At 46.6% G+C, this 26,771-nt stretch overlaps 3 protein-coding genes across 3 annotated transcripts; all 3 read left to right on the forward strand.

The window, feature by feature from the left end:
• The first annotated feature begins 836 nt into the window (after nt 1–836).
• On the forward strand, nt 837–3,140 carry LOC135807165 (uncharacterized). Its single transcript, XM_065321192.1, has 4 exons — nt 837–1,367; nt 1,732–1,786; nt 1,878–1,981; nt 2,930–3,140. The coding sequence occupies exons 1-3, from the start codon at nt 1,047–1,049 to the stop codon at nt 1,913–1,915; spliced, it is 414 nt and encodes a 137-aa protein (XP_065177264.1). The 5' UTR covers nt 837–1,046; the 3' UTR covers nt 1,916–1,981; nt 2,930–3,140.
• A 1,238-nt stretch (nt 3,141–4,378) lies between these two features.
• On the forward strand, nt 4,379–16,643 carry LOC135806459 (coiled-coil domain-containing protein 40-like). The gene is made up of 19 exons (XM_065320649.1): nt 4,379–5,160; nt 5,558–5,809; nt 6,184–6,267; nt 7,359–7,578; nt 7,957–8,114; nt 8,696–8,836; nt 9,005–9,108; nt 9,653–9,833; nt 10,263–10,325; nt 10,633–10,815; nt 11,045–11,293; nt 11,636–11,849; nt 13,151–13,320; nt 13,585–13,676; nt 13,785–13,905; nt 14,611–14,699; nt 15,068–15,189; nt 15,489–15,625; nt 15,940–16,643. The coding sequence occupies exons 1-19, from the start codon at nt 4,618–4,620 to the stop codon at nt 16,195–16,197; spliced, it is 3,381 nt and encodes a 1,126-aa protein (XP_065176721.1). The 5' UTR covers nt 4,379–4,617; the 3' UTR covers nt 16,198–16,643.
• A 1,735-nt stretch (nt 16,644–18,378) lies between these two features.
• Nucleotides 18,379–26,271, forward strand: LOC135806460 (malate dehydrogenase, cytoplasmic-like). Its single transcript, XM_065320650.1, has 7 exons — nt 18,379–18,590; nt 18,785–18,886; nt 21,350–21,446; nt 22,269–22,444; nt 22,637–22,759; nt 23,561–23,851; nt 25,573–26,271. Exons 1-7 carry the CDS (start codon nt 18,588–18,590, stop codon nt 25,780–25,782), a joined length of 1,002 nt encoding a protein of 333 aa, XP_065176722.1. The 5' UTR covers nt 18,379–18,587; the 3' UTR covers nt 25,783–26,271.
• The last annotated feature ends 500 nt before the right edge of the window (nt 26,272–26,771 follow it).

Here is a 26,771-nt window from a genome sequence, read left to right on the forward strand (position 1 = left end):
GTGGGATGGGACTTTGCTCTGGGCATGGAAATTCTGTCGTTATTCGCGAATTGTCGTTATATCCGCAGTCGTTATTAGCGAAGTTAACTGTATGTTTAACGGTTACTTACAACCGGCGAGTAGTAAAAGACACTACTCCCTGGTTACCAACGTCATCAGTTGTACTCTTGCCAAGTAAGTGACGTTAGTTAGTTCAACTAATTACTTGTACAATGTCTGATTGTCATTGTGTCATGTACCGCCTGCCATCCTGCCATGTAGTTTCCAATACGATACACCATGCCAATACTACTACTACTACTAACTAAGTAACTACATGACATTATTACTACATTGTAGTAATAATTCTTTTATTTTTAATGGCTTTCTCTTCTTCCTCGAATGGTTTACAATCTGTATCACAATTATTTGTGGGTTCAGCAATAAAGGATGTGATACATGTAGTAATACTAATACTAGTAATAGTACCAAGAGACGAGTAAAAAAAGTCCGAGTATAGTAAACTCACGAGTCAAGGAGCATACTCTTATCATGCTTACTAATGCTGCTCACTGGTAGATCTACCCAGCACTGATCATGTTGACGTGACTGGTCTGGAGTGGAGTGGAGCTCAGGGCCTAGGCTAGTAAGTAGTAGGGGAGGGCCTAGCCCTCGCGAGCTCGGTAACTACATTGGAAAGGCTTTCTGTCTAAAGCCTTTCCATACTGGTGCTCGATGTTTTCAGTTTGGGGACACCAAAATTAGTGTACCGCTAAAGACACGTGGTCGACACGTTGTTGACACGTTGTTGACACCTTGTTGACACGTGACCCAATTACCGGCCTACCAAGTGCCTTTGGCGACCGCTAACAGCAACTGTGGAACAGTGCAGTGCCCTTTTTTGGAGCAACGTACGTGGATTATGACCCCTCGACCCCAATCTACGTGGCGGTCCGCAATTCGCTACTTCATACTGACTGGCGTCCGGCATCGTCCCGAATTTGGCCACAATCTGCTCTCGGGACCCCTATAGGGCTCTCTGACCTGCTCCATCTCCGCCATCGTCAATGTACTGCGCATCCACCCAGGCCAGGACTGCACTTACTTACGGGAAGGAGTATTTGCGAGATGGAACCTGGGAACTGGAAGACGACGAAGAGGAAGCGTGGGAATCCGGCGGCAATGGCTGGGATGTAAGTCCAACATTGCTGGTGCCAGAGTTGCCACTGCTTGCTTATAAGGGAATCATGTGTGTTGCCTTTTTGCCTTTTCCGACGTCCTCCTCCGACTGTACTCCCGATCCCAGGACTGAACTTACGGTAAGGAGTGCTTCCAAGATGGGAGACGAAGAAGAAGAAGCCGCTGAATCCGGCGGCAATGGCTGGGATGTAAGTCCAACATTGCTGGTGCTAGAGTTGCCACTGCTTGTTTAGAAGGGATTCATGTGTGTTGCCCTTTTTTGCCTTCTCCCATGTTCTCCTCCGACTGTACTGGTGAACGCTGTCACATATGTTGCCCTTTCCAGGCAGTAGAAGGGGGGGGGGCGGCGGCGGGGGCAGCACATCCTGGCATCCAGGAATGCTAGGCCCTAGGAACTAGGCAATCTGACCTTTCCTCTTACTCCAATAATGGTATGGATGGGGAGTTCTTGAACATCCTCAGTCTTGTTAGAGTGAACTGTGCAACTCGGCAATGGGTGATAGCAGAGGACCAATGCCGATGGCGATGCTCCTTCCTTTTTCTCTGTCACAGGCTGCGTTCTCGAGAGGAAGCGTTATTTCTGCATTCCAAGAAGGACGGCACAATGGTGAGTGGAACTTCGTGGGTGTGCAGCCTTGCTAGTTGAATTGTAAATCAACCATTCTTCCTGTCTCTCACTTCTTCAATGTCCTCCTCAGTGTCGGACTGTCCGCGTCGCATTGAACTGGTCCGATGAGGCTGCTATTGCACACACAGTGAGGGAACTCCCATACGGGAACTCGGAAGTACTGCTACAGTACAGGTAAGGTGGCCATTGCTTATGTGCGTGCGCCGTTGTTGTCAACTTCTAAGCCAGCTGTACTCCAACCTACATGGAGTTTGAAAGTAGTCAGCTGGCGAACTACAATTGAAGTTTAGACGTTATATGCCGCGGCTTGGTCAGCTTTTTCAGTTTCACAATGCATTGCACTCAGCACCGCTTCTCGGAATATCTTGTCAGGATAGCTGTGGAACGCATCCTCCCCAGTGGGGGAACGGCAAATGTGCTGTTCATTTTTTAGGCTTGCTTTTATGGTACGTACAAATCCCCATTGAAAGACATAGTGGAGACCAGAAACTGCAAATAGATGTTGGGAACCGCGAAGACCACCCTTCCTTGTCAAGTTCCCCGAGGGTGTGGAGGGGGGGGGGGGGGGGAGCGGAGGAGGGACATTCCTGCACTGCTTAAAGCAGGATTCACAGGAGCATTTTCAGAAATTGCTTGTACATTTGTACCAGTTGTAACCGACAAACGCATTCTCATTGAGCTTTGACTTGAGGCACGTCAGCAAGGCGCTGTTGCATCGCTGACGTCTTGTCCTGATTCTGTGAATGGTATTTTGTGCGAGTTCGCATCGCACGCAGAATCGCAGGTCGTGTCGCATTGCGCAGTACACTGCCAAATTGCTTCTGTGAATCCCACGTGAATGGGAATTCCAATGGGAATGTAATCCATTGCCAACAGGTGTATTCCCGAGCTGCGCATCATACTGCAAAATTGCTCCTGTGCATGCAAATGGATTTCATTGCTCTTCTGTAGTTTGGGAAATTCTCGATTATGATAATTCTAGTTTGGGAAATTCTCGATTATGATAATTCTGCGTGTGTGTGTACACCAGCCCTGAACATACATGTAGGTGACCCATTTGTGGTGTCTCATAGCCTACCTCACGACCTTTTGCTTTCTTCCTGTATCACTTGTATCTTGCAGGTATATCACCCCGTGACGACCACATCGAAGTCTGAAATTGAAGTGTGAAGATGCTTCAGCAACCCCTTCATATTTTTCCATTGCTTTTATTGTGCTTCTACTGTGCATGTGTGTAACCTGTGGGGTATGCATGTGATGACAATGTATGCCGGTGACACGGTCAGATTTTGTCCATGCGTGTAACGTACACCTGCATGCTATCGTTGAAAAGGATCTGCCACTTACGATCTTCGGACGAGTATCAGGTCAGCTTGGTTTTGTGTGGGCTGTACCAGATGCTGTTCACTTCTCTATCTGGTGGATATGTGACTTTCTGCAAGTTTCTGGTGTGTGGTGGCCACTTCTTTGCTTGTCTTTGTATGACATTACAATAATTCTGTATTCACTGCTTCCATGGTGTGGTCTGCAAACTGCAATCCTTAGGCAAATATCATCACGGTTTGCAATGTTGTGCTTTGGCCGCTAGCTTACCTACACATTGTAGTTGAATTATTTTTGTTTCACAACTGACTTCCTGAAGTATGGTGGCCACTGCTTTGCATGGCATTATACAATCAAGAATTTCCTGTTTGGGTCGTGTGTGTGTGTATGTATGTGTGTGCGCGCCCATGTGTGTGTGTGTGCCATGTGCATGTGCGTGTTTGTCACAAGGTGTCTGTGTGCGGGGTAGCGAGGTGGGGAGGGCTGGAATGTATCAGTGTGCTACTGCAGTCGCATGGCTACATACAGTGCATCGCACGCGTGCTCACCATGTTTATCTTCGGAGCTGGGCTAGGTAGGGGGAGGGAACAGAAAAAGAACTGAAATTACCCATATAAAAACCGCTCTGTGAGCGGTTCTGAAAAACCTCTACTGGTGCCGCCCCGTCGTAAAAGTAAGAAATTAGAACTGGCGCATTGTCCTCCCAAATGTGAACTGATCCACCTAAATCGCGATTGACGGGACCCGAACGCACCAGTAGCACGAGGTCGGGAGGGAACAGGATCACAGCCGGCGTCGGCGCTGATCAAGTTACCATACAACACTCATCTACCCCGAAGCCCACCTTTGCCGCTTTGGCTTTGGCTATGGACCAGCGTCCCCAGCTCAGCTGCATCCACAGGTAAGAACCTCGTGCTACTGGTGCGTTCGGGTCCCGTCAATCGCGATTTAGGTGGATCAGTTCACATTTGGGAGGACAATGCGCCAGTTCTAATTTCTTACTTTTACGACGGGGCGGCACCAGTAGAGGTTTTTCAGAACCGCTCACAGAGCGGTTTTTATATGGGTAATGACTGTACAAAGGACAAAGACTTTTTGTATGGTCGTGACGCGTGGTGAGCCATGAAAGTAGGATCGATTTACTCATTTCCATGGCGACTGTGGCGTTGTCAGGACGCCAGCTGATGCCATTCCGAAACTGGGTGATGGAACAGGGAACGGGACAAATGATTAGAATGAGTCTGTGCCTGTCCTTTCAAGAAGGAGAATAGTTTTTGACGGTCCTTCCAGGATCCAGGATAGCGACCAAACGTGTCCGTAGCAGTAGGGAGTGAAAATCAAGTGACGAAACGACGCAACATTACTCGTGCTCTCATGCAACTCTGAAGACCGATTTATATGTCACCGCGCTGTTTCCTCGTTGTTATCTTGACTAGCGACGCGATTCGCTCGCATATTCATATTGTGACACAGTGAACGACGGTGCAATGGATGGCGGTGAAGGAAGTAAGCCTGGATCACCAGTGGAGGCTGACGAAGGAGCAGCAGCAGCGCCAGCAGAAAGGGAAGCAACCCCCACAAGCGACGCCACAGCTCAATCAGCCACAGTACTATTGACCGTGGGTTCAGGCTCACAGGTATCGCAAGCCAGCCGGCCAGGAAGCTCACAAGACGCATCAGCCGGTTCATCTGTGGCTAACGTCGTCTCCAGAGTCACTGTGCAGGCTCTGCGACATATGCGTATGAAGAGTGCTAATGAATCAGCCAGGGCCAGCACTCCAGGCAACACAACGCCTGATCTCGGCCAAGCTGACGATGGTAGTGTAGCAGCAGATGCTGGCAGTAGATCGGCGTCAAGGCAATCAGATGCAGCAGCAAGCCGTAGTACCACTGCCACTGGCTTACATGATGGTGGATCAGCCAGAGGAACACCTGGCTCCGGATCAGCTGGTGGACTGGCCAATACACAAGGTGATGGCGATGACACGCTGACAGCACATGACTTCGGAAGCACTGGACGTCTTTCAGCAGTGAGTTCAGCCCTCATAGGCATAAGTATAATCCGAGTGCACACTGACGAAATGCATACAACATGTGTACAATGTGCGCACAAATTTGTAGGACGAAATGGATACTGCACTGTTCTTTCTAGATCTGCAAAGCACCAACACTGTGGCAAAAGTCTCGTGAAGTCCCCGCTTTGTTCAGAAAATGTGTACGGATGATATCGCTACGCCATTGTGCGCGCAGTCTATTACTTCTTGTGCCGGAATGCACCCGATTCAGCTAGTGATTTCCGCCTTCAGTTCAGCTATGATCTAACGTAGAGTGTTTGTTCAGCTATGATCTACCAATGTAATGTGCATGGTATATACGTGTTCAAAGTGGTTGCTTGATGTTTCATCATGTGTGGTTGGATGCCGGTAGGATGACAGTGGTACAAGGGAAAGTTCACGATCAAGCACGAGAAATGCTTACGGTCGAAGCAATGGTGGACGGGCCAGCGGTGGTGGAGGAGACGGTGATGATGATGGTGATGATGGCGATGATGGTGACGATGATGACGAGGATTATGCTGGTTTCGATGTTGAAGTAGGTGACCACATGGATGACGATGATGATGATGACAATGGCCTGGGAAATGATGCCGACGACATGATGGTGATGGAACCAGATCATGTAAGTGGGTTCTGCACTTGTTACTGAAGACTGCTATGACACAATGGTACATGTACTGGCATTTGTGCAGGACATAAGCACTATGCCATAGATAAAAGGTACCAATACTGAAATGCAACCTCCATTCACATGATGTGTCTATGCAAGTTTGCCACATATAGGTAGTGAAGACTCCACTGTTTGCTAGAGTTGTTCTTTGGAATCCGGTAGAAGCACTGTCAGTGGCGTCGGGAGATAATTTTGGGGTGGTATGGTCAGCCATTCTCTCTCTCTTTCTTTCTCTCTCTCTCTCTCTCTCTCTCTCTCTCTCTCTCTCTATCTATCTATCTATCTATCTATCTATCTATCTATCTATCTATCTATCTTCATTGCAGCCACTCATGCAACAATTCCAAACGCAAGTTACCGTCCAGCTCACAGCTCAGAAAGAACAACTTGAGCTGAAGAAAGCTGAGAAGGTAAGTAACGTCCATCGGAATAGTTGCACCGTGATGCAAAGACGGAAGCAAGATCTGCCGCACTGCTGTAAAGTGTGAAATGCATTGCTACGAGAAAGTGCAAATCTGTTCACACAACATTGGGTGGATGTGTGGGGTAAAGTAACAACTTGTGGCTTTGTGTTTGGGACATTCACGATAATCTAACTATAGTGTGTAGAGTGGTTTCACATCTTTGTCATGCGACTACATTTGTGCTGTAAGTGAACATGGCATGTGGACAGTGGAACTAACATGGCCGACATCATGTGACCCATATATGCAAGGGTGGACTGGAGTTGGAACCAACATGGCTGTCCCTTGTGGTCATGTGATAGATGTGGAGCCACTCTGTACATGTATAGGGAATATCAGTTGGTCGAGCCTAGTTCTATGTGTACGTACATCAGTGAGTCGCATCATCTAGGGGGACAATACCGCCGAACAGTACATGAAATGATGCAGGGTTCGTTTCCAGTCACCCGACTCAGGGCAGTATCTGAGTAAGTACATGAAACGGAAATACGATATGGCTGCATTGGCTTACACCACGATGTGATGTAGATCAAGCACTGTGGCCATTTACACGCTGATCGAGCAGTTTTGGGCTGGCTACAACCCAGAACGTGCGTGTATTTAAGTACTTGTGCTAGCAATGCTCCATGCTACAAGTAGTCAATTAGGTTGAATCGATCGCTTTGAATTAGCGATGTTCTGCTCTACGTTATGGGAACGCGACGCAGAGAATCCCTTGATCACTCTTCGCGTTCCCGTAATGTAGGAGAAACCTGTTCTGCTCTATGTTCACGCTAAGAAATCACGTGGAATGTGTACTGGGAATTTGCTCGTTCCAAATTTGGCAGTTTTCTCTCCGATTTAGATGATACTCACCAGATCTGTACGTATTTTCTTTCCATGTTCCACGCCGCAGAGAACCTCATCTCCGCATAGGAATCTGGACCCAAAACATGCCAAGCCGTAGACTCTAACCCAGACACCTGGTGTCTATGTGACTTCTCTACATTTCACGTAGGGCAGAACCTCACTGTTGTGTGGCATATTGGTGTGTGCAGATGAAAACCCTAAAGGAGCGTGAGAAGGAACGTGATGAGCTTGGTGTTTCTCTATACAACCTTCAACAACAACTTGCCAAGCATCAGAGTCAACTCGAGCAGCACCAAGAACAGCTGTCCGAGATCAGTGAAAAGCGGAAGCAGTGCGAGCTGGCCTTGCACAAGGCCAAGAAGATCCACCAGGAATGCCTCACTAACTTACGCGGTCACCACAAGCAAGGTAACGGTTTGTGTTTGTGTTGACACCCATTACACTATCAATATCATTATACCATCGCTGTGGTTCAGTGTGATGGCCGGTTATATTCCATGTGAGCTGGATACTTCATGCACGAGCACTAGTCACACATGTGGTGTATCAGGGAATGGCATAGTGGGCGAAGTGGTGCATGGGCAATGGCCGAATGGAATGTGCAGCCCGATGCATATCATAGACTTCACCAACTATCGTGCTGGCCCACTATCATGGGGGGGGGGGGGTGTCACAGACACCTGCGCCTACACCGAGCTGCGGTCAATCCGACAGTTGATTGGAAGAAATGAAATGATGCCATGTATATCTTCATTGTCCTTCTATGTAATAAATACCCAACTGCAGTGGAAGAAATACGCTCAAAGCTGGACAAAGCTACGCTGGAGCTGCGCCGGTTGGAAGTGGTCGCCGAGAAAATGAGAAGCGAAGTTGAAATCAGGAAGAGAGAGGCCGAGAAGGTTGATCAGGATGCTGTCGAGGCTGAAGAGGCTAAGCAACAGCAGGTCAGTGGTAATCCGGGAATCCCGCCATTTTCTAGTTTTATCGTGTGGATTGTAGTAGAAACAAAGGCAATACCGTGACGAAGATCAAAATGGAAGGGAGAGTGATAATTGGGCAGTGACATCACAACAGTCGAGCCCCTAAAGGCTCTAAAGTCTAAAGTTTCTCTAAACCCTTCAAAAATGATGACTTTTGGTGGATAGCTGAAGGGCAAGAAGCGATCCAACAAACGTGATGATGCAGTGGTTTGGACTGGGCCAACATGGGGCGAGGACTGAACTGTTCGCATAAATAGTTAGTGTACGGTGGTGTCCTGTAGCGCATACCCTGGTCTGTGCCGTATGGAATTTACTACTAGTACAATAGGGGTGCCAATTGGCATGTCCAACGTATTGTGAATTTACTAAATTTAAATTACAACCCGTGACGTAATCACTGCCAAGCTCTTTTGCATGTCAAGCGAAGTTCTGAATTTTCCCAGCATTCATAAAAAAATGGTTCATGACATGTACCGCCTATTGAACGTTGTTTGTTTCGACTTGAAACCTACAAGTTGTTGGTGTGTTCCTCGTGTTTTGCTCAGGATGTGTACATCACGACACTGATCAATCAGCTCGATCGGCTCAATGAGCAAGTCAACCTGTACAAGATGCAACTGGCAGCCCAGGTGTTTGAAACGCAGCAAAGCAAAGTGGCACTTAGCGACTCCATCCATGAACTGGAGGTAAGTGCCCAGACGGACTAGCGAGATTTTATGTATGTGATCCCGCAAATCGGGCATTGCGTCAGTTCCGAAACCAATATCTCGTCCAATAAAAGTAACGAATGCATTGCATCGTACTGCTCTCAAATGCTTGCCTTGTTTCGCTGTGTTGCAATTGGCGATGTCCAGGTTCTGAATATGGAAAAGAAAGATCTCCTAAACCAGTGGAATGGCTCACTACGTGCAATCAAGAACCGTGATGAGGCGCTGAGTGCACTGCAGGATGCTATAAGGTAGGTCGTGTTCAGACTGTCATGTAGTGATGATGCCACTAACGTTAGAACTCAGTGACACAGCTGCCTACTCTATTGTCACTGTAGGGGAGCCAGCTAGGGTTTACCAGGTGTTAGCGGCTGTCATGAGTTCCCAGGCTTCGGGAACGGACACAATAATTTACTTTTCTTTAGGGGAGCCAGAGAAAAGTGCACACCCAAGGTCCTTGCTTCAAGGTTTCCTGATTTTGGAGATAGAAGTGTGCAATTCGGTACCGTCAAAGAACTGCCGCAACACGTCCTCTATTTCCAGTTGTCATGTAGGAAAGGTGTCATTGTACAGTAATTTAATAGAAGTGTGATGCTATAAATAAGTGAATCTGCTGGCACACCATATACTAGAAGTTGCCGCCATGATTGCAAGAATATAATGCACACCAGAGAGGTACCAGCTCTGTAATGTAGGTGTGCAGCTGTCCACATGGGCTGATACTTTATGTGGGTCTTGCTCACAAGGTTACAAGCAATCGTGGCTGTTTCATCCTGTTCTTCCTCTGTTTGATAGGCGAGAAGATGAACGTATAATTGCTGTAAACTCTGAGCTGAGTGGCTTCAATCGCAGCATCGCCAAGGAGCAGGAGAGGCATGAAGCGCTGACCACTCAACGTGGCAAGCTTGCCAATGAATTAGCCATGGTACAGTCACAGCTGGAACAATGCAGAGAGAAACAACGAAGCCTTCAAATGGTAAAGACAGTGCTCATGTCTATTTCAGAGGTTCCTTATGCAGCAGAACCTAAGAAGCGAGGCCAGCCAAGTTCCTTCCTGTCAGATTGACTGGTCATGGTATTTCACCGATCTTGACTGGCGTATGAGTATGAAGAAAGTAGCTCTCAATAATTTTGTTGTTGTGACTACTAGTAAATACAATGGGAGGGGGTGCAAGAGTGGAAGTACCTTCCTTAGCGTGCAGAAAGTTATGTGAATCCCAAGTCGAGTCAACTTAGCATTCAATAAATTCCTGGTAAGGATACGTGGCTTGGTGTAAACTTTAGCTTCCCTGGAACCAAGAATCGTTACATATCTTTGTAAGTATGACAAGGGCCGCTCATATTCTACCTTGTCGGGTCAACTGATCAGATTTTGTAACATGTGACTCTTTGACTCTGCCTCCAGGATTACCAATCATATACGCGCTCGCTGCATCAGGTTGAGCAGCAGTTGCAGAAGGCACAAACGGTGAGTATAGCCGTGGTCGGCAACTCAACAACTACTAGTAGTGGGTTGTAAGAGAAAGGCAAAGTGCTACTTGTATCCGGTGATCATGAATCCTCCACATTGTGTCATCCATGGACTGATGAGTAGATCGTTGCTGTCATCTTATGACTGGACCTCTTTTCTAACACAAACACACACAGTGTGCATATGTCCAACAACATAAGTAAGTATAAAACAGGGTAAATATACGTATGGATTGCCATTGCTAATTGCTGGCTTGCGTGTCCCATTCCCGGAACCTGGTCCATCATTATCATTGTGTTTGCAGGATCGCACACTGCGCCTGCAGGAGATCGACGGTGTTCGCCAGCAGACTGAGCGAGAGGTAGCTGAGCGACTTCACCTGGAGGACACCATTCTGGAGAAGACCATGACAATGCTAACCCTAGACAAAGCTGCTCAGTACTCACAGAAAGTACTCGCAAAACTGCGTGCAGAGGAGAAAAGGAGGGTAAGTTTGTCAAGGTGCAATACTAGTACATGTACTTGTTGTGAGTATAAGTTTCACGCTGCGGTACTCCGAGGAGGAACTCACAAAACGGATTGTTCCTGCCCGACTCAGAGGTGAATGCAGACACATTGTATGAGGAAGCTCCGATGACTGTCTGTCGCGTCTTTGTCATACACAGTTGAGTGCTGAGTGTTCTATCCTCTCCGTGCTGCTTCACATTCCTTTCCAGGTGAAGGGAATCATAGAGACGCAAGGCGACATTGAACGTACCAAGCTGGATATTGACAACACGCAGGCGGAAAGGGATGACTTGGCAGAGGCTCTTGCTGACCTTGGCAAGCAACTTGATGAGAGAAACCAGCTCATTAGTCATAGTGAAGCTGAGATCAAGAAGCGCAATGTCATCATCGAGCGCAAGCAAAGCCGCATAGACCAACTGAACAAGAAGATCAGCCAAGTTCTGCAGGAACGAGGAGGAGTAAGCTCCATTGGTTATATAACACAATGATAGTCTCGGCATAATGTGCGCAGGGGGGGGGGGGGGGGGTAAATATTATGAGTCTGCGTGTATGCATGTGTGTACTTGGTGTATGTGTGTGTGTGTGTGGCGGGGGGAGAGGGGGGGGGGCACATACCGCAAGAGCAGGACTAGGTTCTTCAGTTGCAAGAACACATCTTTTCTCGGGCCTGCCTCACTTGTCGTAGTATAGTTCTACTAGAGATATGTTATATCCGCCGCATTGCCTTGCCCTGCGACATAACTGGGTCTAACACAGTGACACTTCTTGCTCTTGCACGCACTGGTGATTTGCTCTCGCAGAAAGAGGATGTTGGTCCTCTGGAGCTGACAATCAAGACACTGAAGAAACAGATCGAGGACAGCCAAGAGGAATGCCGGCGTCAACAGCAGTTCTGGATGCGGCAGGAACACGAACTAGTCAAGCGCGTCAAAGAGGCACAGCAGCAGACTAAGGATATCGAACAACAGAAGAAGAAACTCATCATTCTGGAGCAAAAGAAGATCCGCCAGGAAGGTGAGGATGGCGTTTGAAAAAAGCAACTGCTGCATGCCAGTGTGTGTGTGTGTGTGTGTGTGTGTGTGTGTGTGTGTGTGTGTGTGTGTGTGTGTGTGTGTGTGTGTGCGTGTGTGTGCCGTATGGTGCAGTGGTATGTGCCATATGGTGCAGTGGTATGTGCAGCGATTTCCAATCGATAGGTTGCGGGTTCGATTCCCGACGACTATGGTCACACACATCTTTCTTCTTTCTCAAGCTCCTCCTGACTTTCCTTTCATTCTCCTGGGTGGTTACCAACAGCCAGTGCATGCCGGAGTATGTGGTGTGATGTGTGTGCGGAAAAAAATGGAAAAGACCAAAAAGTAGGGATTCACTGACCAGAAAAAGCCACTTCATAGCTGTGTGGTGTAGACCAGGCTGGATAGTGGTGGTCAATTCTTCAGCCTTGCAAGCTGTTGAATGGTGCAATCCCAGCACAAGTTGCTATGGCTTCTGCTGTAGCATCGCTATCATCGCCTCCGGCGATGGGCGTCAAATGGTGTGTGTGTGTGTATGTGTGTGTGTGTGTGTGTGTTGAAAAAAGACCAAAAAAAGGGATTCACTGGCCAGAAAATGTCACTCCAAATAGCTGTATGGTGTAGACCAGGCTGAATAGTGACGGTCAATTCTTCAGCCTTGCAAGCTGTTGAATGGTGTAATCCCAGCACAAGTTGCTATGGCTTCTGCCGTAGCATTGCTATCATCGCCTCCGGCGATGGGCGTCAAAGGTCAGGTCAGGTCAGGTGTTGGGTGTGTATGTGTGTGTGTGTGTGTGTGTGCGCGCACGCGCATGTGTGGTTGTGTTGGGCAGAAGGCATTTGGCGCCCTCCCATGCTGTTTCAGCATCATATCATTTGTCACATTGTAGAAATTTCGAATAATGCTAGTACTGTATTGATCCTACTCCCTTAAACAAAGCCCAAGGGAAAAGCCCAAGGGAAAACCCCAAGGGTGCAGATTTGGACTTTTAAAGTATCTTAAACCATGGTGGTTGTGGTGTTGCTCTGAAAAAAAAGATGGATTCTGGATTACTGGATGCAGCGGGGTTTCCATAACTGTACTGAATAGCATAACATAGGCATAGAGAAAAGAGTAAGAGTGATTTCATGGCAATAATACCATCATTGCTCTGCTAAACCTATTGTCTCCGAGACGCCCGTTTACAATTACGGCAAATGCCACCCATGTACATGTAGTACCAACTGAAGGTACATGTACTTTCGTACTTTTAGATAGAGTCTGATCTTCACGTTATGCTGTGCTGTCTTCGTATTCTTCAGCTGAAATCGAGACGGAGAAGAAAGATTTGGCAACAGTGGGCAATGAAATACGCCAGATGCAACTTGACATGGTGCGACTCAACGCCATTATCAGTGAGAAGCGTGGGCAGCAGCAGAACCTGAAGCAGGACAACATTCTACTGGAAAGCGACTATTTTGCTCAGTTGAAGGTAAAATGCCTGGAGTCAAGTTGATGGTGCTTTGCCTGGAGTAGTGAACCAAACAGCAGTTTTGTGCAACAGCCGCTTGTATGTTAGAGGTTTCAAAGAATCTTTGAGGCGAGAGCACACCTCGTCAACGATTATCCAGCATACTGCTCTACAATCACACTTCGCTGCAATCACACTTCGCTGCAATCACACTTCGCTGCAATCACACTGCTGCATTATGGTCATGAACATTTTTGAATGCGGTTTGGGGTGTGTTTTTTGCAGGATGCTGAGCGTGAGATTATGACAATGAAGCTTGATATCAGCGCCAACGAAGAAGCAAAGGAGAGACTGAAGAACAGTCTGATTGAATCCGAGTAAGTGAACAGTACCGTGACATGATAATGCACCGGCATGTATTTACATCCAGTACACGCTGCTATAGCGACGATGGTGCTGCATCTGCATCTGTGTGTGCCTTGCAGGCAGCAGATCATGCTATGGGAAAAGAAAATTCAGATTGCAAGAGAGACGAGTCAAACGTTGGCATCTGATGAGATGGAAGGTGAAATCAGGCTTCTGAAAGGAGAACTTCACACCATGCAGGTGAGAGAGTCATCACTAACCTTAGTCAAATGGTTGTACACAATGTGTAATTCACAACGTGTACATAATTGTCATATCAAGTCCGATCATAATGATTATACGCTGCACAGCCAGAGCTGTATACAGGTGCAGTCAACTCGAGCGTGGTCTAGGGTCTTCCCGGCTATCAGGGCTCTGCATGTATGCTATCAATCCAGGGTGATGTGCATTGTTTTGTGGCAAAATTAGCAAAATTACCTGGTCCCGGAGATGCCATAAACCAGTCGGCCTGCACCCCTGGTCAGCCTGGTCAATCACATCTTGTGTGTTGTATACTACTTCAGTATTACAGTAAAACCTTTGTTCGCCGTACCCTGTACTAAGCAGAATCCTGTATTGACCGGACAAATTTTCATGCACCAAAGTGCTGTGGATCGAACATGCATCCCTGGATCAAGCGGAATCCTGTCATATCAGGACAGTTTTCGCTGCACCAAGGGCGTCCGGCTATGGCAGGTTTACTATACTTGTTTGAGGTACTAGTATTGTTCATAGCAACTGTAACGCCATATTGACAGATTGGCTCCCAGCAGCCAGCAGTTTTGACAGACATCAACCTTATATCCGGCCGTAATAACGATCCTGTGTGATGTGTATTGTCACCGTGTGTGTGTGTGTGTGTGTGTGTGTGTAATGTGTAATGCATGCACGTGTGTCTGTATATAGACAAGGTACGATGAGGTTAAACGCAAGCAGCAGAGCCTCATCAGGCTGATGGAGAACTCTGTGAAGCAGAGAGCAACCATTAACTTCAAGTAAGATTGCATATTTAAAATGTACAGAAATCAAGAATGTCAAGACATAATTATGACATATGTCACATACATGACTGTATTGTATGCCTTGACATTGTGATGCTGTGCGAGTGTACATAACATGCTCATGTATTTCGTACTTACTTGTACATGGAGAAGTTAAATGTGTACGCGGGGCAGCCGGCAAGTCATTGTATATGGAGATGAGAACTCATTCTTCAAGAACTCTCTGTGGGGACAAACAAAAAAAGCCAAACATCAACAGAACAGAACCACAGTATTGTCAGTCAAGTATCTGCGATTTGCGCTCATGCTTCCAAATACTTCACGTGAGATTGTATCATATGTATCATATGTGTGACATGTAGAGCAGAGGTCAAGTCTACCACTGGAAAGACACAGCAAACCAAAGGACATCTCAAGAAGCAGGTGGAGGGAATGGCACGCAAGCTGCAACAGTCACGTCGTAACTCAGCATCTTGCGATCAAAGTACGTAGACACTAAACTAAAGAAGGTCACTTTGACATAGACAGTGATATACAACTCCCACTAACGTTCAGTTTCAAGTGAGATTCGTGTAACACCATGCACTAACCAGCAGGGTACCCCACTACCTGACAAGTGTCCCGGTGCCGACTAGCAGACCTTGTCCATGCACTACATGTACCACACAGTGCAGTGCATCGTCCTGGCAAGCATGCAACAATGTGTGTGCTCTGGTATGTGCTGGTATGCATGCAACAATGTGTGCGACCTAGTATGTATGCATTTTAACGTGTTTACTGTAGAGATAGAGGAGCTGAACATAGCACAGCGTGAGATGGCGGGATACATTCAAGAAAAGCAGCGCACGTGCCAGGCAATGGCAGGAGTGAAAAATAAACTGTACGAGGAGTCCGCTGCCGAGCGAAGCGAAAAGGAGAGGGTGAGTATAATTTCAGACATCGTACACAGTTGCATGTTCTATAATTATTATAATACTCACTATGCTGTAACTGAATAGTCCATTGTATGGTGCATGAATTTGAATGCATGACTCAGGTCTAAGGCATGATCAACTGCATGCATATGTGTTTGACAGTCTCATTTCTATCTTCAAAATACTGCAGCTGAAGAGTGCATGTGTGTGTATGTGTGTGTGCGTGTGGCTTCTCTTGCGATGATTGTATACATGGTACATGGTGTGTGTGTGTGTGTGTGTGCATGTGCATGTGTATATCGTACGCGTTCGACTTACAGCTTGGTTTTGAGGTTCGGTGGCTGCAAGCAAGACAACGGCACTATGCTAATGCAGCTGCAGGCCGATATAACCCACTGCTGAAAAAGAGAGAAGGCGGTCCTATACTTGATGAGGAGTTGATACGCTACAAGAACCAAACACAGTCGTTACTGTCTGTCAGTGATGAGCTGAAGGAAAGCTGCCCACAGCTTGCTGACACTATACAGAGCAAGTTGCTGATACCGCTACGACTACGCCTGAGAACATTTGCACCATGATTGTGCACGGGAGCAGTATAGGCTCCCCCAAGAGACCATGAATGGCCGAATCTTTCATTCATACGTGAAAAATTAGCTGAACAGTTCACTTTCTTGTGTATACTCAGGAGGCCGTACAAGGCTGAAGTATTGCTATGGATAGAAGTGTCTTTTTTTTAACAATAGCGATGTACATATGAATCCAACCAGAACTTACCAGCTATGCCCACAATATGTATTCTTGTCAACAGTCTAGCAGACGTCAAAGGTCAAGAACCAGAACAATTCCCATACACGCTGTGCACACAGTGGACTTGCAGAGATTTGTTAATTTGTAATTCTAGACGAAATTGCCTACTACTACTATGGCGAGCAAGGCCTTTTGCTAGGTACTGCATGTATTGATTTCTTCGATATCAATGCTATACAAAAGTTTAACCAATCTTGATCTTGTCTTTAGAATTGAATTAGATCAAAAGTTGTTCTGTGCATTCCATAAAGTTTAAAGGGCCGGAAGAAGATAAAGCATGAATAGCAGCAGCAGCAGCAGCAGCAGCAGCAGCAGCAGCAGCAGCAGCAGCAGTAGCATTAAGTGTTCCCGGAAAAACCTGAGCACCAGTTTCTGACGCACTAGGACAAGAACTACTTGAAGTACATACAAATGCACTAGGATGATATACAAGGGTCACACAGTCCAGCTGCACACCTCACATACCGTGTTTCTGAATCAACTTGATCAAGCTATCTCCAGAAGTGAAAACGAATCTTGTACAGTACGAGCACCATCACATAGTATCCGTGGTCAATGCAATACTCTCACTGCGTTGGTGCCACTGGCGCTGTGTTCTTGGCAGCCTGCTGTAGCTTGAGTACTGTGGAATCCATGTCTGTCAGGTGCCAGGGCTCTGGGGGGAAATGTCCTTCTTTTTCCCGTGGCACACATGGGATAATGCGTTCAAACGTTGCTACATGCTGGCTATCCTTCGCTTCCAGACTGCCAAACATGACCTGGCTACCTTGCATAATCTTGTACACTTCTTTGGTAGAGAATGTCACATACATTCTCATCAAGAGAGCTTTGGGAGGGTGGTCACGGACATCAGCTTTCTCCCCAAAGTAGTTCACAAAAGGCATGAGCGGATGCTTAACAAGTGGATGCTTAAATAATGCTGCATCGACTCCATCCTCAACGATCTTCTTCAGTTTGAACCGGTTGTGAAAGAATAGCAAACTGCCACCTGCTAAACGCACATTATCAATGTTAATCAAGTGGAGACGGAAATCCATGGAGCGATTACGGGCCACTGACAAGAACGTAACGACTAGCTTTCTCAGCTCTCCAACACAACTTTTATTGACCAAGTTTACATCCATGTTATCTACGGCATCTGTGAAGGCTACGATATTTGCTGCCGCAGCTTCTCTGAACTTTGATGCCACCAGCTTTTCTTTAGCAAACTGGTGTGTGTGGTAACTAATCACTGAAATTGCTGCATATCTAGACAACCGGCCACAGCCTCTCACTTTCAGTGGCCTTAGAACTCTGGGGAAATTCTTGTATGGAGTCATCTGCCATGGGAAGTGAATATCCAAAGTGGGTTGTTCATCTTTCTTGCTGATGTCACTGCCAGTAGACGGCGTTGCTAAAGAAGTTTGCGCCACGCCACGAGTTGATTGGCAAACGCACACATTACGCAGTCCCGCCAGATCCACCTTTCGCAAATATCGCCACATTCTTCTTCGAAGTCAATAAGCTACAGTGATTATTCACGGTAAAGCTGGAAAAAATGATGGAAAAGCAGGGGAGGAACACAGCACCCGCCCTGCTGAAGAAGCTAACCAGGCTACTACAATGTCAAAATAGTGAGAAGAAAGATGGCACATGCACACTATAGCATAGCTGGATGATGCATACCATAACCTTTTGAATAGTGTTGAATGTGCTTCATTCTCGATCTCTGGTTCAAAATAAATAAAAGGGAGTCGTATAAACCGGGTTACACAAACTAATTACCATACAGTTCAAACAAAAAAATAATCTCGACCCTGTCTCCTAGCAACCAACTTACTTGCGTCCTTTCGAAAAAATGTGGCGTGCCTCGTATATCATGTATATCGCGTATGGCTATATATGGCGTCATGCTTGATATGATTTGAGGTGGAATTTTCTTCTGATATCGAAGAATTATCTGATCTGACTACAAACAGAGCAACAGACAGCTAGTTAGTTGTCATATCCTGCATGCACGTCCTAACCGCGTGGTGGTGTTCTTCGAGGCTAGCTCTGATATAACGTTTGGCTTGGAAAGGCCATTTCTGCGGCCCAACGCCTCATTTGCTTGCTGAAATTATCTTGTTCTTGCACAAGTTAGTTGTTGAACTACATCGCTCCTCGAAAATTACTTAACGAAATGGTAAGTAAATTACAATGCAAAGAGAATGGTAACGCACACTTAGTGGGGAAAGTGGTGTGATGCCCAAGACTGTGGTTTCGTGGGCTCAAGCAGATGCTTTCTGCACCTGAGTGTGTCTGAGAGGGTGTGGATTTCTGTTGAAATCGGTCAAGAGTTTTGGTTCGTTTTCTTTGATGGACTGCTGTGGTTTGTAGGAGAAGGAACCAGTACGAGTATGCGTCACAGGAGCAGCAGGGCAGATTGCCTATTCTCTATTGCTGCGTATTGCTCGCGGTGATATGTTTGGAGCAGATCAGGTAGGATACGTAATTTGGGTTCTGACTAAACTGCTGACTTGAATGCAGACTTATATTTTTTGAATTTGGGCTTTATGCACCCTTTTTGCTTGCTTTATGGGTGGACAAACATGAGGTTTCGGGTTCGATTCCCACTCTGTCCGACTGGGTTTGGGTACCCAGTTTCAGCTAGGCCCATGGGGAGGCCGGGACGAGAGGAGCACTTTCCTCAGTCAAGCACATATTTAAACCAATGAGTAGTAATATACCGGGCGATGACACGAGCATACACGACCAATTAATTATTCGACGATTGCCTGAGAACCGTTTTCACCCGGCGGGTGAGATTGAGGGTTACCCAAGTATGCAGGTACGCACGCGGATCAGGATTCTCTCGATCAGTGAGTTCGGAAATCCCTACTGCCAAAGAGACTCCTGCTGCAGGCTGTAGAAACTCAACACTGAGAATTTCCAACAATTGTCTGCCTTTGCACAGTTTGGTAGTCAACCAACCCACCTTTATTTCATGTGATAGAAGTCCTTTGCAACTTTTGGTAGTCACCAACCCACCTGTATTTCACTATAGAAGCCCGGCGATAGTGATACATGTATCACTTTAAGATATATTCCTGAGTGGCGTGGAATTTTTTCTGTGTTGATACAAGCTGGTTACGACGACGTAGCTGCATTCAATCCTTCACGAACCTGAGAACATGTCATTGCGAAAAGTGAACTCCCAAATCTCCAGTATCCCATAATATGAAATGCTCATCATTACAAGGAAGGTAGAAAAGTACTGCTTGATCACAACTGAGGAGGGAAAGTGTGGATCATGTTGGTCCTATAGCTGAATCCGACTTTGAAATCGGTGCAGTCGCTCTTCAACACCAATGCACATAATTTACTCAAAGAAATCCAACTTCAGCCCTCACCAACGCTGTACAAAGCGTCACTGGCCCGTTTCTCAACGGTCGCGCTAATCGACCAATCAGCGTACAGCTAATGTACCAAAATTCTCAAACTTACCGTAATTCCTTGGTTCATACGGTGTAGTTTCCAAAGATTTTTTATGGACCAACGTCTTCTTTCGATAGATACCAACAGATCGTCCGCTTCGAATTTTTCGATTTGATTGCCGTTTGGCCGAAAATTACCTCCGAAACCGGCCTCCACTCGTTTCACTTCAAGGCTTTCCAGGTGGACGGCATCGCAATTCGGAAGCGGAGAAAGGATAGCCAGTGAAAAAAGAAAAACAACGACGTATTGGTTGTCGAAATCGACCAAGAAATGAATTCAATAGACCTGTTTCCGTGCTGCGCCCTCGCGGCCCGCGCGAGTGCGAAAGGGATTCTTTCTCGACAAAACAAACAACAACTACGCGCAGTACACTGACATCACTGCACTGGCTGTATATACCTTAGGAATATCCTGTTCTTTTCCAAGGCATGATTGTCGCTAGTGGGAGAACTCAGCCACCTGAAGCTTTCATAAAGGAAGAAGTAGTAGGTGAATGAGTTCGCCAGAAAATGGAACGACAAGAAAATACATGTAGATACTGTTGCTTTCCGGGGCGCTCATGAGACGACGGCAAGATAGGACTGAAACGATCGACAGTCTGCCTCGACGCAAAAGAAACTCTTCTAGGAGAAGCTCGACGTGCTGTAGAGTTTGCAGTATTCTGCTGGAAGAAGACAATAGAACTAAACTCAGACTACAGCGTGGAGCTGAAGCACGAGCGAAGCAAAAGCTGAGCGAGTTCGAAGAAATGGGGAAACACAGGAAAATGAGTGGGCGACATGATCTTTAGCTCGAAGCTCGCGCTGAGACACGCGGTGGGCACGTGCGCCTACGGGTAGCGCGGCCAGCCACCATGTTTTCAAAATGGAGGTCGACGCTTTTGAAATCCGTGTAGACGATGGTGAGGGCTGAACTTGGACTACTTACCCTCAAGATCATTGTGTGACTGGAGTTCTAAGAAATGGTGTTCCCTATCAAGTAAAGGCAGTAATTGATGATCACGTGTCTAAAGCGGGATTCACAGAAGCTTTTTTGCGATGCGACACGCGATGCGACAGGCACGAAACCGGGAAAACCCCAAATCGCAGCCATGTCGCACCCCACGCAACTGACGCAACTGGGCCATCGCATGCCATCGCAGAAGTTGAGGTTGGCTCAACTTTTGCGATGCGATGCGACAAGCGATTTGGCGTACGATTTTGACCTTTTCTACAGCAAAGTTGTACAAAGGTTCAAGAGTTGCCTATAAATTTGTACAAGTTGTATCAAAACGCGCGAATATCATGGTGACGTAGCCAAATCAGCAAGATGTTGTCGCATCACTGACTTCTTCTGTGAATGGTATTTCGCAAGTTCGCATCGCACGCGTCCGTCGCAGATCGCGTCGCATCGCGTGTCGCATCGCAAAAAAGCTTCTGTGAATCCCGCTTAATGCTGTCCATGATTTGATTTCTGGTGCATTCTTAGCCTGTGGTCCTTCATCTCTTGGATCTTGACTTCATGATGGAGTCTCTCAATGGTGTTGTCATGGAGCTAGATGATTGCGCCCTGCCCTTGTTGGTTGGTAAGGAATTATCCATAAATATCAGTGTTTTTTGCGAGAAATTTTTTTCTGCATAATCCCTCCCTAGGCCCTTCTTTGCTCTCAAAACTAAAGAAATATTGACTGCATGTTCCGGCACGAGTATCTTGACTACTGTAAGACATGTATATTTAACGAGGAAGTAAATCTAACGTTTTAACGGATGATATTTCTTCGTTATAATAAGATCCGTTGAGGCCGTACTGCTTCATTATGCTGTGTGTGGATATGGCAGAATACTGCAAGATCGTTAACATATCTTCTCGTTAACCTATGAATTTTGGACAATCGTTAAATTTGCGACTCGTTATAATAACATGTCTTACAGTATATGCACGCACAGCTGTACAGTCAAGTGTTTGTCAATGTTCCTGAAAAAACTATTTGACCCCCTCCCACCCTATAGCGAGACTATTCATTTTGGGAAAAAGCATCAGTATTCCGGATGGTCCCTGGCTGCAGGTTCTAGCCAGGACAAATGGAAGAGGGGAGGGGGTTACAAACATTTCACCCTTTTTCCGCATTCCACTATTGCATAGTCGCCGAAAAATGCAACGTACAGGTGCACAGAGTACCCTGAATGATTGACATCTGGCTGCATTTTCGCTGTGTGAACTGATCCACACGCATAGCCCCCCCCCCCCCCCCCTTGGCTAGAACCCTGTGAGTGGGTTCTTATGTGTGGAGTAATTTCTGTTGTCATTGGCGGTTTATGGTGGCTGTACATGTACTTTGGCTGCTGGACAGTAAGCAATTTCCTCTCTTCTTGATTTTGTGATGGTTCCTACCGTATGTGCACTGCAGAGGCTGTAGCAACATCAGACGTAGCCGTCGCATTCAAGGATATTGATGTGGCAATTCTGGTCGGTGCATTCCCCAGGAAGGAGGGCATGGAGCGTGCTGACCTTCTGAAGCGTAACGTCAGTATCTTCAAGAGTGCTGGGGAGGCACTGAGTGCACATGCTAAGAAGACAGTCAAGGTAGGCCATTGTAATAATGTCACCATGCAGCGTATGTGTGTAAAAGTCAGTTCATTTCCAAGTACGCGTATGCTCTATCTGTATTAGCAGGCAAGATGCAGTGAGTGCCTATCCTATCAATGTGGATGCATGTAGGAGATTGTTACTGTCCGGGTCTCATGCATGTTCATGTACTGCGTATTTCTCCTTTAGGTCCTGGTTGTTGGCAACCCAGCTAATACCAACTGCCTGATCTGCCAGCGCAGTGCCAGTGGCATCCCTGCTGAGAACTTCACATGCCTGACCAGACTCGACCAGAACCGTGCTCAAGTCCAGGTATGCCAGTAATGTTGCTACCTCGATTCATTTAGCATACGTCTACCCATATGCACCATAGTGAAGCAGCTAGATGGCAGTTGAAAATGCTCTTCATTTCGCTTAGTAGCTAAAGGACCTTCAGAGCTCCCGAAATTTACCCCGGAAAGCTCACGATCATGTGAGCAATTGTACACTATTGTATTGTGGAAGCCATGTGAGGGGGCCATCCAGCAATATTGGTAAATTTCACAGAACGAAAAAAGCTTCGACAGCTAAAATTAATTGATGTTTCAGCTCGGGAGAATGCAAGCTCCATATGAAGACATCCAAGAAGAAGATTGCCTGATGAGTCCAGCGGGGACGAAACGTACGTCGCAATCGAGCTATGTCGCTGCTGTGTCATCTTCTATGTGCCATGCGCTACTTGATGTACCAGCCTGCTATGTCGGATACCGCCAACCATGCATCGACTAGGCGCCAGGCGCGAACTGATGATGGTGGTGGTTAGAAGAAGAGCCCTGTGCCAGAACTTTGCAGCTTAGAGAGCGTGTGTGGGCAGGCGTGTGTTTACCGCCATATTGCCGGGTGTGTCTTTACCACCATATTTATCAACCATGATGTTTCAGCTATCAATATTTTTAAACGAAACTCTCCTTGACCCATCCACCCATAAACGAAACTTGTTTTTGTTTGTCCTGGAGTCACAATCTGGTAAGGGTGGTTTGGCCTTACAAGTTACAGAATAGGCCTGATTTGATAGATTTTCATGTAGGACTTGTTTTTTTCTGCTCTTTTTGTTGTTTGCACCAAATTGCCTAGATTGCCAAGCGATGTGATGTGAACGCGCAAAATGTGTCGAACGTCATCATCTGGGGTAACCACTCTTCAACTCAGTTCCCTGATGTCCGCTTCACTCAGGTACAGGTTGGCGAGACCTCTCATCAGGCAACTGATCTGATCAAAGATGACATTTGGCTGAAGGGGGACTTCATCAAGACTGTACAGACGCGTGGGGCAGCCGTCATCAAGGCTCGCAAGCTCTCCAGCGCTATGTCTGCAGCTCAGGCCATTGTAGACCACATCCGTGACTGGACCTGTGGAACTTCTGGTGTAAGTTGTCATCTGTGCCATTAGCTTGGATGTCGGTGTTTTGCATGCATTTTGCCTGTCTCGCCCTTCTTTTTGTGAGCATTGAATGCGTGCCATTCTGGCTATTCTGCACAGTAGCCATGAGGTGTTTTTTCGCACCATCAGTGGAAACCTTTCACACTTTGCAATGAAACAGTTGTGAGACAAAATTCCACTCAGAGCAGCCGACACATGAAGGGGCATGCACTTGGACAAATGAGGCTTTCCGCAGAGTTGTTACGAATCCTTGCACCTAGATAACATGGCCCAGAATCTGCGAAAACCAGGCTTAGGGTGAAATTTCACAAAATGACTTTTTCCCATTTTCAGGTTCTACTGGGCATGGGAGGTCAGGAGACAAAATATTACAGGTGTGGGTCGACTCATAGTGGTATTAAAAGTATCTCAAACACACCAGGGTATTGTGTTAAAAAATCCAAAAAAAACACAAAATTGTTATCACAGGAAAGAAATGAAGAGGGATCCACCAGAGTGAAGGAAGAGACATGGATGATTTTTGTTTAGGTGACATGACAAGGTAGGCATGTGGGGGCAGGCTTGTTGTGGCCCCTTGGTGCTCCAGGCTGTAGTGGCCATGCACAGTTCTGCATGAATTTTGTTTGCTCCTCATTCAGCACATTCTGGGGCTGCATACATGTACTGGCATGCTCTGGCGCTACACACCACAAGGAAACCCGACTCCAGTTGAGATGGCACCTTTTGAAGGGTGAATCTAGTACAACTATTCAAAAACAAGCAAGAACACAGCCTTTCAAACTGTTCCACTGTTCGTAGTATGCGCATAGTGATAGTGTGCTGGCGTGCTGCAGTGTCTGCTTGGTGCTGACCAGCAAGTGAAATCTCGGCACGCCGTACAATCCCTTGCAGCTAGCTGTCCAGCGAGGAAAGTCTCGAGTGGAGGCCTCTCGATCTGCTCGCTCATTCGCCTGGCATTCAGTAGCACTTAATCGCCAAGGACTTCAATTCAAAACAGTTTTCACACTGCGCTTCTAGCCTTTTTCCTCGTGAACTTGCTGCAAACGTATGAGCTCTGCTGCGCGTGTTCCCTTTGCGTGAGGCCCAGAAACAGCTAGTATCTCCATACTTCGATTGGCTGGGTCGATGCCGTCCAGGTTCTCCTCGCTATCGTCATCACGACTCTAACTGGAGACGATTTCTTCACCATTTTCCGCAAGCAGCAGCTAGCGCAGAAATTTCGCCATCCCTGAGTGAAGGAGATGGAATCCGTTCGATCAGCTCAAAAACTCTTCGTTGTGACTAGAGGACTAGCAGGGAATATTCTACCGGAAGCCCTTTGACTTCCCTGACTGCTGAAACCCTTCCTGCCATGACTGCTACTTCTTCAAACAAGCGAGATTCTCTTTGGTTCCACTTCACTGCACTCGAGCGTCCACGCGACACAACCGTTTTACAAAACATCATTTTCTCAAAAAAATGATTTTCACCCTAAGCCTGGTTTTCGCAGAAGTTGGGCCACATTATGAATGGGGTACTCGCGTCTTGTGTGTCTCGTACTTGTACTTGTATGAGAGTGCGAAAGATCTCTACTGTCGAATGTGTTACTGCTGCCAATGGTATTGACTCCATGGCTTCGCTGTGATGATTGCCGTTGAATGGATTTTTCTCATTGCGATGTATTTATAATTTAAAATAATTTTATATCCTTTGTTTGCCGGTGGTAGGACTCTTGGACATCAATGGGCATTGTGTCGGACGGTAGCTATGGTGTACCAGCTGGTCTCATCTACAGCATGCCTGTGCGTATCAGCCCCGGCGGCGCTTATCAAATTGTGCAGAACCTCGAGATCAACGACTTTGCGCGTGAGATGATGGACAACACTGCTAAGGAGCTCCTTGAGGAACGTGAGCTTGCGCTGCAGTTTCTTGCTTGACTAGGCCCTGTGAAGAGTGGCATCCGCTCTTCATTGTGAGAATGCTAAAGCGTATTTCTTCTTAGTGTCATGTCTCGGCGCAACTGCCTTTGAGCAGCTTTCATTTCAAGCTGCATAGTGGATTTCAATGTATTGCGCTCCTAAACCCATCAACTTTCTTGTTGATTTTAGTCACACTCCTTTTTTTATTCTACGGTTTCTCCCAGTGTTTAGAGTATTGTCGTTTCTAGTTACTATTGTTCATTATCCACCTCCTTTTTAGTTGCATTGTGGTACCCGTGACTGCAATCTTTCCCAAACTTCCTGTCTTTTGTTCTTTCTCCAAATTTCCATTAGGCAATACTCCTTTCGTATCCTTTCAGTACGTGACCTTGTCACAGAAAACAAGTAATAGCATGGTTTCTTTTTAGCTGGCCCATGCCTGGTCTTCATCAACCACATAATGTGCTCTTTGCGGACCTCTCAACAACCTGAGGATGGCGTTGGAAAGTTTTTGTTTCCCACCGTGTGTATATGGGGGCTATGTGCTCTTGCTCGGGATCTAGGATCTACAATTTATAACTACGTATGGAGTACAATGTACAGTTCAGTCAAACTCTTGAGGGTCCCCGGAGTCGCCATAACTTTGACTCCCCACATCATGCAGGCCCTAATCATGTACTTCAAAAGTAGTCTTGTATACATGCACTTGTGTACAATTTTAGAGTACATAACCCGGGATTATGACTGTACGTTACAATAATTAGATCAAGAGAAAGTTATGTACATGACCATACTCAGTCTTGATGACATGTACCGTAAAGTACCGCCAGAGCGCCCCGCCTTGATTTTACAGCCAGGGGAAGAAAATGTGCAATGTTTGTACAAGGTTCGTGTTGTATGACCTACAGACAGAAGTCCACCTCTAGCTCTACAAGGCGGCCACGAAAGGACGAGATGGTGGGGCGCTCTGGCGGTACTTTACGGTACATGTCATAATCATGCATAAT

The sequence above is a fragment of the Sycon ciliatum genome, chromosome 1 (assembly GCF_964019385.1).
Source record: "Sycon ciliatum chromosome 1, ocSycCili1.1, whole genome shotgun sequence".
Lineage (NCBI taxonomy): Eukaryota > Metazoa > Porifera > Calcarea > Leucosolenida > Sycettidae > Sycon > Sycon ciliatum.

Excerpts from the sequence above, each read along its gene's own strand:
- LOC135807165 (XM_065321192.1), top strand. The coding sequence starts at position 1,047 with ATGTACTGCGCATCCACCCAGGCCAGGACTGCACTTACTTACGGGAAG. Across the intron at positions 1,368-1,731 it reads CCGGCGGCAATGGCTGGGAT|GCTGCGTTCTCGAGAGGAAG; the intron begins GTAAGTCCAACA and ends TCTCTGTCACAG. Across the intron at positions 1,787-1,877 it reads CCAAGAAGGACGGCACAATG|TGTCGGACTGTCCGCGTCGC; the intron begins GTGAGTGGAACT and ends TGTCCTCCTCAG.
- LOC135806460 (XM_065320650.1), top strand. Across the intron at positions 18,887-21,349 it reads ATATGTTTGGAGCAGATCAG|CCTGTGGTCCTTCATCTCTT; the intron begins GTAGGATACGTA and ends GTGCATTCTTAG. Across the intron at positions 21,447-22,268 it reads CGCCCTGCCCTTGTTGGTTG|AGGCTGTAGCAACATCAGAC; the intron begins GTAAGGAATTAT and ends TGTGCACTGCAG.
- LOC135806459 (XM_065320649.1), top strand. The coding sequence starts at position 4,618 with ATGGATGGCGGTGAAGGAAGTAAGCCTGGATCACCAGTGGAGGCTGAC. Across the intron at positions 6,268-7,358 it reads AGCTGAAGAAAGCTGAGAAG|ATGAAAACCCTAAAGGAGCG; the intron begins GTAAGTAACGTC and ends TGGTGTGTGCAG. Across the intron at positions 13,677-13,784 it reads AACAGTCTGATTGAATCCGA|GCAGCAGATCATGCTATGGG; the intron begins GTAAGTGAACAG and ends TGTGCCTTGCAG.